The sequence below is a fragment of the Elephantulus edwardii genome, unplaced genomic scaffold (assembly GCF_000299155.1).
Source record: "Elephantulus edwardii isolate Elephantulus edwardi_28Jun2011 unplaced genomic scaffold, EleEdw1.0 scaffold00026, whole genome shotgun sequence".
In the NCBI taxonomy this organism is placed as follows: Eukaryota; Metazoa; Chordata; class Mammalia; order Macroscelidea; family Macroscelididae; genus Elephantulus; species Elephantulus edwardii.
Window position 1 is genome coordinate 3,492,618 of NW_006399776.1, and position 15,388 is coordinate 3,508,005.

General features: G+C 36.6%; 1 protein-coding gene across 1 annotated transcript in view; it reads right to left on the reverse strand.

Annotated features, from left to right (window-relative positions):
- Positions 1-647: 647 nt before the first annotated feature.
- The window catches only part of TMEM62 (transmembrane protein 62), a 62,783-nt gene continuing 48,042 nt past the window's right edge, over positions 648-15,388 (reverse strand). The window contains exons 11-14 of the mRNA XM_006882968.1: positions 11,737-11,821; positions 6,467-6,571; positions 3,993-4,111; positions 648-974 (exon numbers count right to left, since the gene is read on the reverse strand). Of these exons, the coding sequence (XP_006883030.1) occupies positions 648-974; positions 3,993-4,111; positions 6,467-6,571; positions 11,737-11,821 (636 nt within the window). The remainder of the gene's footprint in view (positions 975-3,992; positions 4,112-6,466; positions 6,572-11,736; positions 11,822-15,388) is intronic.

Genomic DNA, 15,388 nt, shown 5'->3' on the forward strand with positions numbered 1-15,388 from the left:
AGAGGTTAGACCTTTGCTCCCAGGCCACCCCTCCCGACGCGAGGCTAAGCCACACCTCCTCCGGCTTCCTGTGGGTTAAGCCACAACATATCTGGTTGTTCATTAATTCCTTCCTTTTTATTTGATTATTTGAAAACATTAAGGAAGCAGAGTGTCACAGCCCTGCAGAAAAATAGGGCTAGGAGCGAATCTCTCTAAAGGCAGTTAGAGTTGGGACTTAGTGCCAAGTTCCTTGCCCCATATGTCACCCTTGGTAGCTGCTGAGTGACAGGCACTATACTTTGTGTTTTACGTGGGCTAACCCCAACATCTTGGTCCTCATATACTCCCACACATACACTCGGTCTGATGATACACTCTGAATCTACTAAATTAGGACTTTCTATTGACAAAGCTAAATCATCTTTTTGCCTCCTTGGGAAAGGAAACAATCACAGCATTAATTAGAGTTTTGTTTTTTTCTCTCCAATCCATTCTGCACCAGTCAGTAGTAGGCAATCCCTCTAAATACTGGTCGAGATGTCCAAAGAGAAGCAGTTTCCTGAAACTTCCCCACCAATATTGGCTTTCCACACGTTGCTGGTTCAGGACCCTGCACTGGGGGTGGAGACAGGAGCATGGTCCCCCTGCGGCTGCTGGGGCTGACTTCAGGAGGTCAGATGACTTTTTAACTGCACAATGAAGGTTCCAAGCTCCGTGAGGTGCAGTGTCCACACAGAACGAATGAGGATGGGTGTCAGAAGGGTCAACCAGGTCCGCAAAGGGGAGAATAAAAAAGCTAGGCTGCCGTATGTCACATGAAGAAAGTAGCAGGAATAAGCCTGCCAGATGTACAGTAGTAACATAAATACGTGAATCGGTATAATTTTCAAGTGTTTTCCTTGGTAGAGATGAGATCTAAAGTTGTGACCAAAGCAGCGCTGCAACAAGCTCCAACAGAGGTAGGCCATCAACGGGATGTTAAAAAACACCATCTGGAAAAAAAAACACAACAGAGCCATTCATTTATCATTAAGTTTTTAGAGGATAAGGTCTTGTTATTGTTTGACTGCAAGAATATGTTGCTTTCTATCCTTGGGGTTGTTGTTGTAGGTGCGTGGAGTCGCCTGCGGCTCATAGCTATCCTATGTATAACAGCCCTAAACCCTGCTCTATCCCTTGCCAATCTTATTATCTCCGACAATAAGTACTGTCGTATTACCCCAGAGCCGGAATCAATCCGTCTCATCAAGGGTCTTCCTCTCGTGCGCTGTCCCTCCACCCTCCCAAGCATGACATCCCTCTCCAAGGACCAGTCCCTCCTTGCAAAGTATGTCAGATGAAGCTTCAGAATCCTTACCTCCAAGGAGCAGCCTGGCTTCACCCTCTCCAGGAGGAACTTGTTTGTTCTCCTAGCAGTCCATGGTATATTTAATACTCTTCTTCTTCAGCACCAAGGCTCAACTGAGTGTGTGAGTGTGACAGAGAGAGAGAGAGAGTGTGTGTGTGTGTGTGTGTGATTTTTCAAGATGGCTATCTTAGCCTCTGGAACATGCAAGAAGTGTATGTAGATAACTAATGATAAGATTGCTCAGCCTTGGCATTCTGCCAGATTTAAATTGAGTCAGTTCAACAGCAAAAAAGAGGTGTCTGGCTACCACCAAGAAAGAACTGAGGGTCCACTGTGTATCCATATGGACCACCTATTTCCTCAAGAGTCAGACAACCAGAGGTGAGACTAAACTGAACCAGGACTGCTGCCCTATGGAGATGAGACAAAGCTGGAAGCCTTTACCTAAACTTGCTGGAAGACAGATAAAGAGATGCCATAGTTGGCAGAATAAGACAGCTTCATAACATTGGCCTAAAACATTGGAGGTCTGTGTCAGACTTCAGATTTGTATCCTGTTTCTAACCTGAACTATAATCTGTTAATTGGCCATAATCATGAGTATGGTCTGTGACTTCTGTGTGGGTACCACAATGATGAGTAAGCCCAGTAGTAGAGTAGCAAGAGCTCACAGAGGGACGATTTCTATTAGAATTGGTTGAAGAAGGTGAAGAGAACATGGAAGCATGTCTTGCTTCATGGGAATAGGTTTTGTATAGACCTGTACAATATAATAGATATATATAATAGGTGCTGTAGATTTTATGAATGGAGACTCATTCCCTTTGTGGAGTTAGTGGAGGTCAAAATCTACCACTGCCCCAATGCAGATTCCACTCATTATAGTGTGTGTGTGCCCCCCTCCCCCCACATATACTCATACTGTTTTAGGGTATGGTTGAGTGGGATTTAGGTATCTGAATTTTTCCCCCTTGTCTCTATATTTTTGTTTGAGACAGCATGATGAGTACTAGAGTGTAACTGAGAAGCTTTAAGTTATACTTCAAGTTTAGGTGCTATATGATTCATTCATTTAAACAAATATTTAAGGAGCATGCATTATGTGGAAGGCACTGTGCTAGGTTCTCAGCTATGGGCATATTGAAAAAAAAACCCAAGATAGGGCTTACATTTTAACAAGGGGAAGCGGGGGGCAAATTACAAATTCACCATGATTACAGACTGTGGTAAATTTAATGAAAGAAATAACTGGGTAACTAGAGTTGCTGGAAGATAACTTCTGCATATAGGAATGAGTCAATCGAGGGAAGTATATTCCAGACAGTAGGAACAAATAAAAGCCTAAGAGTGGAAGAGGTTTTGGCTTCTTTAAGACCAGTATGCCCGGAGTATGGTGAAACAGATGGAGATTACAGCAGGCAGCAGAAACCAGATCATTTCTCTGCTGTTTAAAGGCTTTTAATCTGAGAAATGAAAGAATTAATTAAAGTCTTAAAAAAGATTATATTGGATGCTTTGTAATGAACTGTCAGTATAGGGGAGCCTACATGCAAAGATTAGTTAGGGGTCATTATAGTAACCCAAACAAACAAGAATTATGTAAAGGTAGGTGGCAGTTTTATGTCAAACAGTCTTCTACATGGTAAAGCACTGATCTGTGCATTGTTGTACAGAGGTAACTCATGGTTGCTATGATTCTGAGCACTGTGACACTGATGGGCCAAATGTGATTAATGGTTACCCGTGGTGGACAGTGTTTGCTGGAGCTTCCTGATTAAAACAAGCCTGGAAGTAGGAGTGGCATCCACTTCTGAAATGGCTTGCCTCCGGAAACTCTATGAACAGTGCTCAGGCCTTTTGTTCATAGGGTCATTATGAGTCATCTACGACTCGACGGCACCTAACAACAACAACAGGTGGCAAAAGAAATGGAGAGAAGGATGGATTCCAGGTGTTGGAGGAGGTAAGCCAAACAGAAAATTTGATGATAGACTAAATAATATAGCACATAAGGGGATGACTAGAAGTTTCATCCTGGACAAACTGGGTGAACAGTTGGTGTCATTTATTGAAACTGGAAAATGTTAGGTAAAATACTTTTGAATTCTGTTATGGAGATTGTTATGGATCATGGCTCTTTTGTATATTTGCTTGTTTTAAGGGAATCTTAATCTAAATGTAAATTTGATGCATGTATTTTCCAAGCAAGGATCCTGCTAAGGCATCACTGGAAAACCCAGGTCTGGTTTTGCCGAGTGCTGTTTCCATTAGATAAATAACCCACTTTTCTTGTGTGTCATTTAATTTTACATTCCTCATGAAACATTTTCATTCTTCCTTAATCATAATCAATTTTAGTTCACTCAGAACACTATATTTTGTCATAAATTCCTTATTTCATTTTGTAAATGAAAAAATAACAAAAATATCTTTCATGTTTAACAACTGTTGTCTTCCAAAAAGATATTTATATTTCATATTTATAAAAATTGAAGAAAATCTTTAGGAAGCATATTAAATACAAGCACAATGCTAGTTTTTAAAGAATGTCAACTAGAAAAGTTAATCTGATATTTCATTTGGGGTTTTGGATTTAATTCATAACTATAACACAATTAGTCCAACAAAACCAAGATATTAAATTGCATTTCTAACTTCTTACCTGGAGAATTCCAACTATAAATGTTAGGCTGCCTTGTAGAAAATGTCCATCAACAAAGATCCCAAAAGAAAAGCAACAACCCACTTTTCCTGTAATGATTTCACCAATAAACCATGGTCCTATAGGAACAATGGATAGGAAAAGAGATTAAATAACTATAACTCTAAATACATATATCTATGAGATATATTTATAGGAGTAATGAAGATATATGGAACTAAATGTAAATAAGCATTTCATTTGCAGTTTTTCTTCTGTGTTAATGTCTATGTTGCATTGGATATCCTAACTACCCATCTTATTATTTGCTTCCTACCACCATATTTCCCTGGATTATAAAAGCTAATCATGGGATTGGTATCTACTATGTAGCACCCAGAAATATAGTGGAAAACTTTTATTTGTATTTTATTATAATAAGAAATTAATTTTAAAACACTATTGTTTGATTTTTAAGAACCAAAGATCAAAATATTTCACCTAAGTTTATTTCCAGATAATTGAGATTTACTTCTTTCAGCAATACAAAGAAATTTTAACCACTTTCTGATTTTCAGAAATACTTCTGGAATGTACTTTTATGTACTTTTGATTCTTAGTAACACAATGAATCTATTTTAATCTTTTCTCCAAGAACTATGGTCATTATTTATATATTAGCTATGTACTTACTTATAACATTTACTAAGTTTCATATGCTTCTTTAATTTTTCAGCTAGCATGGCATGTAGTCGTGTACTTCTTCCTATAATTTACTGGCCCTTCTCAATGTGCAAGTTTCGGGAACTACTGTATTGTCACAGTCATACACAGATCCCAACTTTTCAAAGTCATATGAAATTTTTCTCAGATACATAAAACCCCCTTAGAGACATACTTGACTAAAAAATGTTTTTCCCTCAATAAATTTCAACTTTCTGTGAAGCAACTTCTGTCCTTTAATGTTTTCTTTAACAGATCAAAACCCAGATTTTATACTTTGTGACAAGTGTCTTGAACCTATCTTCTAACAAGAAAACTTACCTCCAAAGGGTAATTTGCCATAGTGTGTTGCGAAGAACTGTGAAGAATCATGTTTCTAATTTAGTATCTTTACTTTCTTTTCTCTGATAGGAGTTACTTATGGAATAAGAAAAGTCCAAAGGTGGAATTAAAGATGAAGAACAGACAAAAAATAGGCTAATCTACACCTAATTAACTGGCTTTTAACCACTAAAGAACATTAAAACAAAGGCCTAAGAGACCTCCAGTGCTTTCTGTTCCATAAGTGTCTACAGCAGTACTGAGTATAATAATTAATAATGCAACAGAAATGCTTAGACAGGCCTGAACTCATTGTTCATCTCACTTTCTCTTTTTTGAGATCAGCTTTTGGAATACTTATTAGAAGATATTAATTCACTGAACTACTTGTGGATATTTTTGGGCACAGAAGGTAAATAAGATAGGGAAGAATAAAATGGCTATTTTAATGAAATGATACATAATAAATAAGATAATCATAAATTCTGATAAGGGTATTGAAGGAAGTAAAAAAAGCATGATAAAATAGAGGGTAAGAATTGAAGGCAAGCAAAGTGGGCTATCCCAGGAAGGTGGCATTGAAGTTGAACTTCTGTCTTCTATTAGGTTCCTTTATATATTCTTTATTTCATATATTCTTTATATATACTTATTTTATACTTTATATATCAACTATGTACTTAAGTATAGCATTTACAGTTTCATATGCTTCTTTAATTTTTATATATTATATATACAAATACCAACTATTTAACCATCTTTTTGGCATCCTATGTTAACTTGGTGCCAACTAAAAGTCCTTTAACATGTTAGAAAGAATGCTGAAAAACTATGGTGTATTCACACAATGGAATACTACACAGCACTGAAAAACAAGGAACTTCATAAAATACTACACAACATGCGTGACTCTGGGGGACATTATGCTAAGTGAAATATCTCAGTATCTCAGTCACAAGTGGACAAATATTGCATAACACTACTTTAATAAAACAAGACTGACATGAGGGTTGAGGGGAAACTAAGAAAAGAGGCAATCAATTATGAACACTGCATTGGAACAGATGAAGGAAAGAACTATTTAAAAGGAATGTATGATTAGGCATTATTTGTATGACAACAGTCCAGAATAAGAGTGGCATAGTGAAGTAGACTGGGGGCCGGAGGGGGTGGAAATTATGCAACAATGAATTTCTTTTTTAAGAAAAACAGAAAGAAAACTAGGGGGTAGGGAGGGAGGAAAATATGCATCAATGAATGAATGAAAAATCCAAGTTTTCTGTAAGTTTTCATTAAAATCACATTTTATAAAAGGGAAAAGAACTGCTTTTTAAAAGCATGTTCCAGAAAATTATTTATGAAGCATCCATGTGCAGTTCATTATGCCCTCAAGAGCTCGAAGACCTCTAATGACAAAAATGATACAATTTCAAGTTTCCAAATGTACTTACCAAGCACTGTATATAGGGTCAGTAATAACATTGAATAATAGAAGATGTTTATTTTACTCAAGACATGAAGGGAAAATGAGGTCAGATTTATAAATCCTGGAGGTCCTGAACAAAATAAATTTGAAAAATTCAGTGAACACATGCAGAGTTCAATTTCTTCATAAAATTTTCTAGAATACTCCTGTGGGTTTGCTATATAGTCAACAAAACCTTGTTACATGGTAACTATATACAGATGGTCCCACTTTAAATTCTGAAGTTGGTACAAATCCTGGTATGTCAATTCATTTACAATTTCAGAGGGCAAATGTTTAAAGAAAAGATATAGTTATATGTGTATAGATATATCCATATATAGATACAAGGAGCTCAGGTGACTTCATGGATAAGGAGTTGCAATGCTGATCCAGCGGTAATGCACCAGTGGCTCCAATGAGTAATTTATAGCCTCTTGCAAATCCACTGGCAGGTCAGCTCTAAGTTGGTTCCAACTGGACAGCAATGAACAGCAATGTGGTATATATGGATATAAGAGCTCTTTTGCCATGGTGTGTTATGTGTTGTACCACAAACTGAAAGGTCAACAGTTCTAATCTACTTTCTCAGATTTATAGCCTCAGAAACCTGTAGGAGGGTCACTATGAGTCAGAACTGATTCAACTTCAATGCATTTAGTTCTTCAGCTTGTTTTATATAGAAATATAAGTAATACAAATGAAAATGCTAAACATGATCTTCTAAATTCTGGCAGGTCTTTATCTACTTTATCTTCATGTATGTTTTAAAAAGCTTTGTTGAAAGGAAAATTAAATTCTGTTTCTATGGAATTTAGAATCCAAATGTATAACATATCCCTAAAATATACCAAATGAAAATAAAAATATCTTCAGTCAAACAATGTATATATAAATAACATATGCCAATTCAGTAATTTCTATATATTTTTAGTTGTACCAGTTCAAAGTTGTACTACCACCCTCATTCTCTTTTTTGAATTGTTCTTTCCCATCAACATAAATTCACTAATTTGTTAAATACCCATTTCTCGTCTAATCTGTTGAGTTGTTACTATTAATTTGACCCCAGATAAGTAGATCTTAAAACAACAAAATGCTCATGTCAGACACACTTTATCAGTCAAGCTCTAAAGACTTCAGGGGATATTTTTGGACTAAGGTTTAAAGCTATCTTAGGACAGTAGTTTCAAGAGTTCATCTAATCTCCACTGTTCCAGAAAGTCTAGATGCCATGAGATTTCTGTAGTCTAATCTTAAATATAAGTATCCATACATATTACTTTCATGTAACTGAAAGAGCTTTTATCTTCTGAATCCAATTCAAAGGGATCCTAAAGCTCTCCAAATTAACATCCCCTAAAATACAGTGCTCCAGAACTCCAGAATAAGAGCTTGACACAGAGAAGTCCATTCTGTGACCACTCACTAAAGTACTACAGATATTTGACCCCAATAGCCATTATGACTCACACATGTAGTTGATTATAAACCAGTCTGCAAAAGACTGTAAAAATAAACTTAATGTATACTGAACAACAATAGAAATTAGAAATGTTTAAAAATCTTGTCTCAGTGGAAGATAGCCATAAATAAGTTAGGTCTTTGATAACAGAGCAGCATATTCACTATATACTTAAAATATTGTTCAGTTAGTTTAGGTCATACAAAGTCTAAGAACAGATGCACCTTCTCACATTGTGTTACATATTTGCTACTTATTCCTTTGATTCTTTTTGTTCTAGCCTTATACTTAGTTAAATTTTAATCAATATATTCAATAATAACAATTATTTATTAAAACAAACTTTTAGCCTGATAGGAAACTATGCTTTGCTAGAATGGAAAGCAAAGATTCTCTTCTCTGGCTGCACATTAGACTTCTAAGATAATCTGGGGAATGTTAATGCCAAGCTTCTGATTTAATTGGCCTGGGGGGATGGGGAAGAGAGAGAGAGAGAAAGGGAGCTAAGACAGCAATGTGGGTGATTCTTAGCAGGCAGAGCTGAGAAACAGCATTTTAGACAGAACAGTACTTCTCAAGTTGACTGTACATTGGAATCATGTGGGTAGCTTTTGGAACAGCAACAACAAAACCAAAAAAAGGTGATAAACTAATTCCCACAGATTCTAATGTAATTGGTCTAGGGTGCTATGTAGACTCTGAGATCTAAAAATTTCCTTAGAACTTTAAGATGCAGCAGCCAAAATTGAGAACTGTTGTTTAGAGGAAGTAACTGACCTCAAGTCAGAAGGTCAGAAGACAGGTTTTGCATCTCTCTTGTCTCTTACTAGCTATGATACATTAGACAAACTATCACTTCCCTAAGCCTTAATTTTCTAATCTTTACAATGGCAACCATTAAGTGAGATAATACATGCAAACTATATTGTGACTTTTAAATAATAACTATATAAAAACATTGGTACTCCCATATAATGTGTACAGGGCCCTTAAATATTTATTAATTGCATTATGTGCAAGAAAATCCACATGTATGAGAGGGACCTCTTGAACTTTCTCACATAATTTTAAAAAATAAATACAAGCAGGGAAACATTCAGTAGTGTGGACAGTATGCATTTTGTTAACTGTCTTCCATTTAAGTGTTTTTACTGTTTAATGAAATACAGAAAAGAACTGTTCCACCCTCTTCTTCACTCTTCTACTGTCAGTATATGATAACAGGGATCTCATTCAACTTAAGAAAGTATAATTCAACAATTTCTTTATTGTCTGTTATCTATATACATCAGTGCTGATGCTGTTGGAAATATAAAAGGAGCAACAGAATTCCTACTTTGAGGAGTTTACAATCTGAAGATTGTATATGGATAAAAATGTGTATATATTTGATGTGAATTTAGATGATTGAAAGTATGAAAGTAATAGAGCCAACTAGAAAGATGTAGAGAAGTTAGATCTCATCATGACTTGGAATGGTATGGGAAAAGAAGACTTAAGTTGAATGCTAAAGGAAGCTATGATTTAAATAAATTTAGTAAAATAACTTAAATCAGAGACAATAACAGGGGGAAAAGCAAAAACAAAAAAAATAGAAAGCATGGTATGCTAAGAAACTATCTACCTTGAGATACTTAATTGGTGGAAGAAAAGGCTAGTTGGGTAAGAACAGATTGCAGATGGTCTTTAATTCTGTTTGTCTGATCTTTATTCATGAGATCTAGCGACCCTATGAACAAAAGGCCTTTCTGTAACTCATCGTTTCTCCAAGTTTATAGTTTCCAGAGGCATGTGGTTTAGGAAGTGGATGCCACTCTTGCTTCCAAAGACAAAAGCAGTAGGCTTTGTTTTTTTAACACAGATATGTTTATAAAGATATATGTTAGTAGAAAAGCATAATTGAATAGGAAAGCATATTATTCTTGTCTAGATATATTGATGGGAAGCTTCACTGTTCCAATAGACCATTAAAAGCACTACTATCCAAGGTAGAATCAACTTAGGTTTACTAAAGAGAAAATGGAAATAAACAGCAAAAGACCTTTATATTTCAAAACCATGCCTATAAAGGCTTGGAAAATTATTCTAGCAGCAATCAGCGATGACCTGGTAAATCTTTATTTAGTTCCTCCAAGGGATGAAATTCAGTGGACTTCACAAATATTTATGGAGCATCTTCAGTGTACTGAGCATCAAAGCAGGCGTTTACCTGGTGTCTAGGGTGCGTGAGGGAAGATCTGATGCTCAGAATAAATTCTTCAGGTATCTGGGATGAGGTGTGATTGTGAGTATGGACAAATATTCCCCTAAATTTCAGCTTCCAAACAGTGGGGAAGAATAGGAAGAAAGTTGGCTAAGGAGCAGAGCCCTTCTGATGCTCGTTAGGCCTATTTTAAACTTCACATTCCTCTAAGAGTGGCTGGTTGTATATTAATAACTATCAATTAACTTTCATTTTTATTGATATATTACCAGATTGTAGGAAGGGAACATATCCAGATACAGATATCTGTTGGGAGAGACAGAGAGTAGTACAGGCAAAGTCACTTTTATAATGTAACTAGAGCTTTCTCTATATGTATAATTCAAATTTTGAAATGTACCATTTATTTAGGGGCCTTGGGGGCCTCGCATAAAAAGCTGCACTACAGTCTCAAAGACAAGCAGTTGAAATCCAACGGATGCTCTGCGGGAGAAGGATAGGCAATCTCCTCCTGTGCGATTGCTTCTGAAAACCTGCTGGAGGGTCAACTGTGAGTGGGTTGCAACTTGAGGTACACAGCAAAAACAACCACTATATTTAATTGGTTAAGTTGTATTTGATATTTGTAGTTATTTGAACAAATAGGTTGCTAAGTTAGATTACATAGTTACTTATATTTAAGGCAAGGAACCTTGGCTAGTGTGTTGAATTGGGCTGCTAGCTAAAAGATCAGTGGTTTATGCACACCCATGTTTACTGCTGCTTTGTTCACAGTATCAAAGAGTTGGAAACAACCTAAATGCCCATCAACAAAGGAATAGATAAAGAAGTGATGGTATATTCACACAATGGCGTATGAAGAAGCACTGAAAAACAAAGAACTCATGAAATATACAAAATGAGTGACTCTGAAGGACATTATGCTGAGTGTGATATCTCAGTCACAAATAGACAAATACTGAATAATGCCACTGTTATAAAACAGGATTGATATGAGGGTTGGGGGAAAACTAGAAAAGAGGGGATAAGTAATGTACAGCTTTGAAACAGACATGACAGGAGTCCAGAATAAGAGCTGCATAGTAAAGTAGCCTGGGGGAGAAGACTGTATAACAATGAAATAGAAAAAAACAAACTCTCAAATAAAAACTCAATAAAAAAAAAAAAAAAAAAAGATCAGTGGTTTGAACCCAGCAGAGGCTCTGAGGAAAAAAGACAAGCAGACTCCTTCTATAAGGGCTTACAGTTTTGGTAACCTGGTGGAGGGCTGCCACGAGTCAGAAAAAAAATTGATAGCAGTGGATTTGGTTTCACGTTTTTTACTATCAAAAGTTGGTCACTTTGATCTACACCATGGTTTATCCTTCCCATTTTATTTGAGCCTCATACTGCACCCAGGTAGCAGTGAAACATGTATTTTTCTTTTTCTTCTTCAAGAAACTAGTACTGTGAAACTAGTATAACAGTTTGAAGAACAAAATTCACAAAGTTATTATCGACTGATTTATTTATCATTTAGCATTCGTGAGGATATTATGTAACAGCGTTAAAATCAAGTATTCTAAGAATTAAAGGAACTATGACTAACCTTTAAATGCAGGATGTCCTCGAAATCTAAAAATAAGAAGAATTGTAAGCTGGATCAGCACAACCACCACAAAAAGCACCCGGGCCTGGGGAGACACAGACATCAGTAGGAACAAACATGAGAACAACATCAGTTATTTCTTAAAAGTAATCACTAACAAAAATGGAAATTAAATTATTGACAAAAATGACTATAAGAAAAATACATAAAGAGAATCAAGCATTTAATCTACTAAAAAAGAAAATTTTATGTTTCTTTAGTGCTATTCTTTCAGAATTTACTTAGATTAATGTTGCAAATAAGTGATTTTATAAAGTTATATTAAATGTACAAATGAAAATAGCCCACTTTCCTTTTACTGAGATAAGGATTGGGAATCTCCTCTCCTGTGACTAATTAACTGCCTCTGAAAACCACTGGAATGTCAGCTATAGGTCAGTTCCAACTTGACGGCACACCAAAACAACAAAAAAATGAAAGTTTAAAATACTGTCTAATCGAGGAGTAGGAGAGGAGAGGAGGAGGAGGTGATGGCGATGCACCTGGGGAGGGGGAGACTCCCTGTCTGGCTGAGGCACCACCCGGGCCAGGGTGACTCTTCCAGGACGTGAGTCAGCAAAGAAAAGAAAGATCAAACAAAACTGAGGAATCAACAAGGAAACCCTGGGAAGCACTGAATGCAGCAAAATAAGAACAATGGATCTCAAATTCAACAACTCCAGGAAATATATTTCCATTACTGTCCCTTCCAAAACCCAAACAATGTCACCACAAATCAAGTCAGTAGATGACATCATGGTAATTGGCATAAATCTCAGCAGATTTAACAAGCTTACTCAGTTTTTCATCTGTGTTGCTGGTATTTTTGTATTTTATCTTATTTATGGATATTTACAGGAACTAATATTTTCAGTATAGGGTTTTAAGCCCTATGGCTGGTACCTTACATTAGTGCAGTTTGGGTTTTACTCCATATTTGACCTACTAGAACTTCAGCTTATTCAGAACAAACAAAGAAGAATACCAGGAAAAACCTACATGATAATAGCTTTTCTAACTGTGGGTACTATGGGGTTATCAAACACTTCCTTGGGCTACCTGAATTATCCTACCGAAGTCATCTTCAAGTGCTGCAAATTGATTCCTGTTATGCTAGGAAGAGTTTTTATCCAAGAAGTACCTGGAAAGCCTCATTTTAAGTTTTTCTGTGCTCTCCTCTTCTGTGATAAAAATGGACAAAAATGGAAAATTCTCAGATTGAAGTAAAAATTAATCTACACACAGGACCTTGTGGACTTAGTGACATCTTAGATTCCGGCTGAGTTACAAGCTAAGTAGAAATATGAATAAAAGAGATGATGATGATGAAAGCAGAGGAATACCTCTTTGTTCCTATTAATCATCATGGAGAATATTCCTGTAATTGAGTCTTTCTTCTACACTACTATTGTGCTTACACCCCTTGACTTTTATACATTAAATACCTTCCCAAATAAAGTCTTTTAAAATGAAAATTAAAAAATACTGTCTAATCACTGCTAATAGTCAATATTATACATTTATTGTATACTGTAAAAAGATATACACACTCTCATGTAAGTAAAGAGAGACTGTATTTTCTTTTGCCATCAAGAAGTCATTCACTTGAAGATTAATTTATAGTACAGACACATGTGATTCTATATGTATCTCAAGATACAAAGATACAGACCAACTGCCCAGACCATCACTGAAATCACCTGGAGGCTGTCAAACATGAAGAATCTCAGGCCCCACCCTAGAATGAATTAAATTAGAATCTGAATTTTAATAAAATGCTCTGTTGATTCCTACATACATTAAAATTTATAAAGCTGACTTCATGTAACTTGAAAATCCTCAAAACCAAAATAAAGGATAAAAAGAAATTATAAAATGAGATATAAAAGTTTTTCAATCTAATTTTTTTTTAAAAAAAGGTCAATAATCATACACCAGAGAAGTAAGTTGAAATGACAATGAATGTACTTTTAAAGTCTGTAGGGATATATACCAGAGTGAACAAAGATGGATGTTTCTGGGAAGTGCAATGAAAGAAAGTCTATTTAAGACCAGCTCTGGTGGCCAAGTGGTAAGGAGTTGTGTCGCCAACCCAAATGCATGTGGTTCAAATCCACCACCTGCTCCACAGGAGATAGATGGCCAGTCTCCACCAGTGCAATTACTGCTTCTGAAAACCACTGAAGGGTCAGCTATGAGTCAGTCAGTTCCAACTCAATGATAAGATGTTTATATTTTATGTTCATATGCAGGATAGGTGAGATCTGAGGGAAATAGGAATATAAATTGCCACAATGTCTCTGGAAGAGTCCTCGATAATGTACATTAAAAACTTTTTAAAACATCCATTTGTTATTTTTTGTTATGTGCTATTGAATTGCTTGTGACTCATTCTGACCCCAAGTACAATAGCTCTAAATTCTGCTCTATTCTGAGCCAATCTCACTGTCTTTGACACACCTACCCCCATCACCCCAGTCACTGAGTCAATCCAGTGTCTTCCTCTCCTGCACTGTCCCTCCATCCTCCCAAGCATGAGGCCCCCCTCCAAGGACTAGTCCCTCCTTGCAACATGTCCAAAGTATGTCAGACAGAGCCTCAGAATCCTTGCCTCTAAGGAGGAGCCTGGTTTCATCCTCTCTAGAGTGAATTTGTTTGTTTTCCTAGCTGTCCATGGCATATTCAATACTCTTTTCCAGCATCACAGTTCAAAGGCATCAATTCTCTTTCTATCATCCCTCATCATGGTCCAGCTTTCTGATGCATAGCAAGTAATTGTGAAGACGACGGCCAGAATCAGGTCCACCTTACTTTCCAGAATGACAGTGTTGCTTTTCAATACTCTGGAGAAGTCCCTGACAGCAGATTTTCCCAACGCAATTCATCTTTTGATTTCCTGGCTCCTGGTATCAAGAGTGCTGACTGTGGAGCCTAGCAAACTGAAGCTGTTAACAATCTTTTCATCATGATGCTGCCAATTGGCCCAGTTGTGAGAATCTTAGCTTTTTTGATGTTGAGCTTCAGTCCATATTGAAGGCTGCAGTCCTTGACCTTTTGCAGCAAGCGCTTCAGGTTCTCCTCAGTTTCAGCAAGCAAGTTGCATCATCTGCATAACGCAGGTTGTTGATGAGTCTTTCTCCATTCATTTACTAAAAAAAAAGTTATTCAGAACTTACTACTATGTGCTGCAACACCAAACAGAAATTCCTCATCCTCATGGAGCTCACAATATAATAAGGGAGGACCGACAGAAAGCAATGAATAAGTAAATTACGGTAAATATGTATAAGTAAATACATATATAGAGTAGTACTTTGTTGTTGTTGTTATGTGCCATCAAGTCGTTTGCGACTCATAGCGACCCTATGTACAACGGCCCTAAATTCTGTTCTGTCTTGTGCCAATCTCACTGTCTCAGACACACTCAACCCGATTACCCCAGTCACCGAATCAATCCATCTCCTAGAGGGCCTTCCCCTCCTGTGCCTGCCCTCCACTCTCCCAAGCATGATGTCCTTCTTCAAGGATTGGTCTCTCCTTACAACATGACCAAAGTATGTCAGATGAAGCCTCAGAATCCTGGCCTCCAAGGAGGCCTTGTTTAACCCTTTTT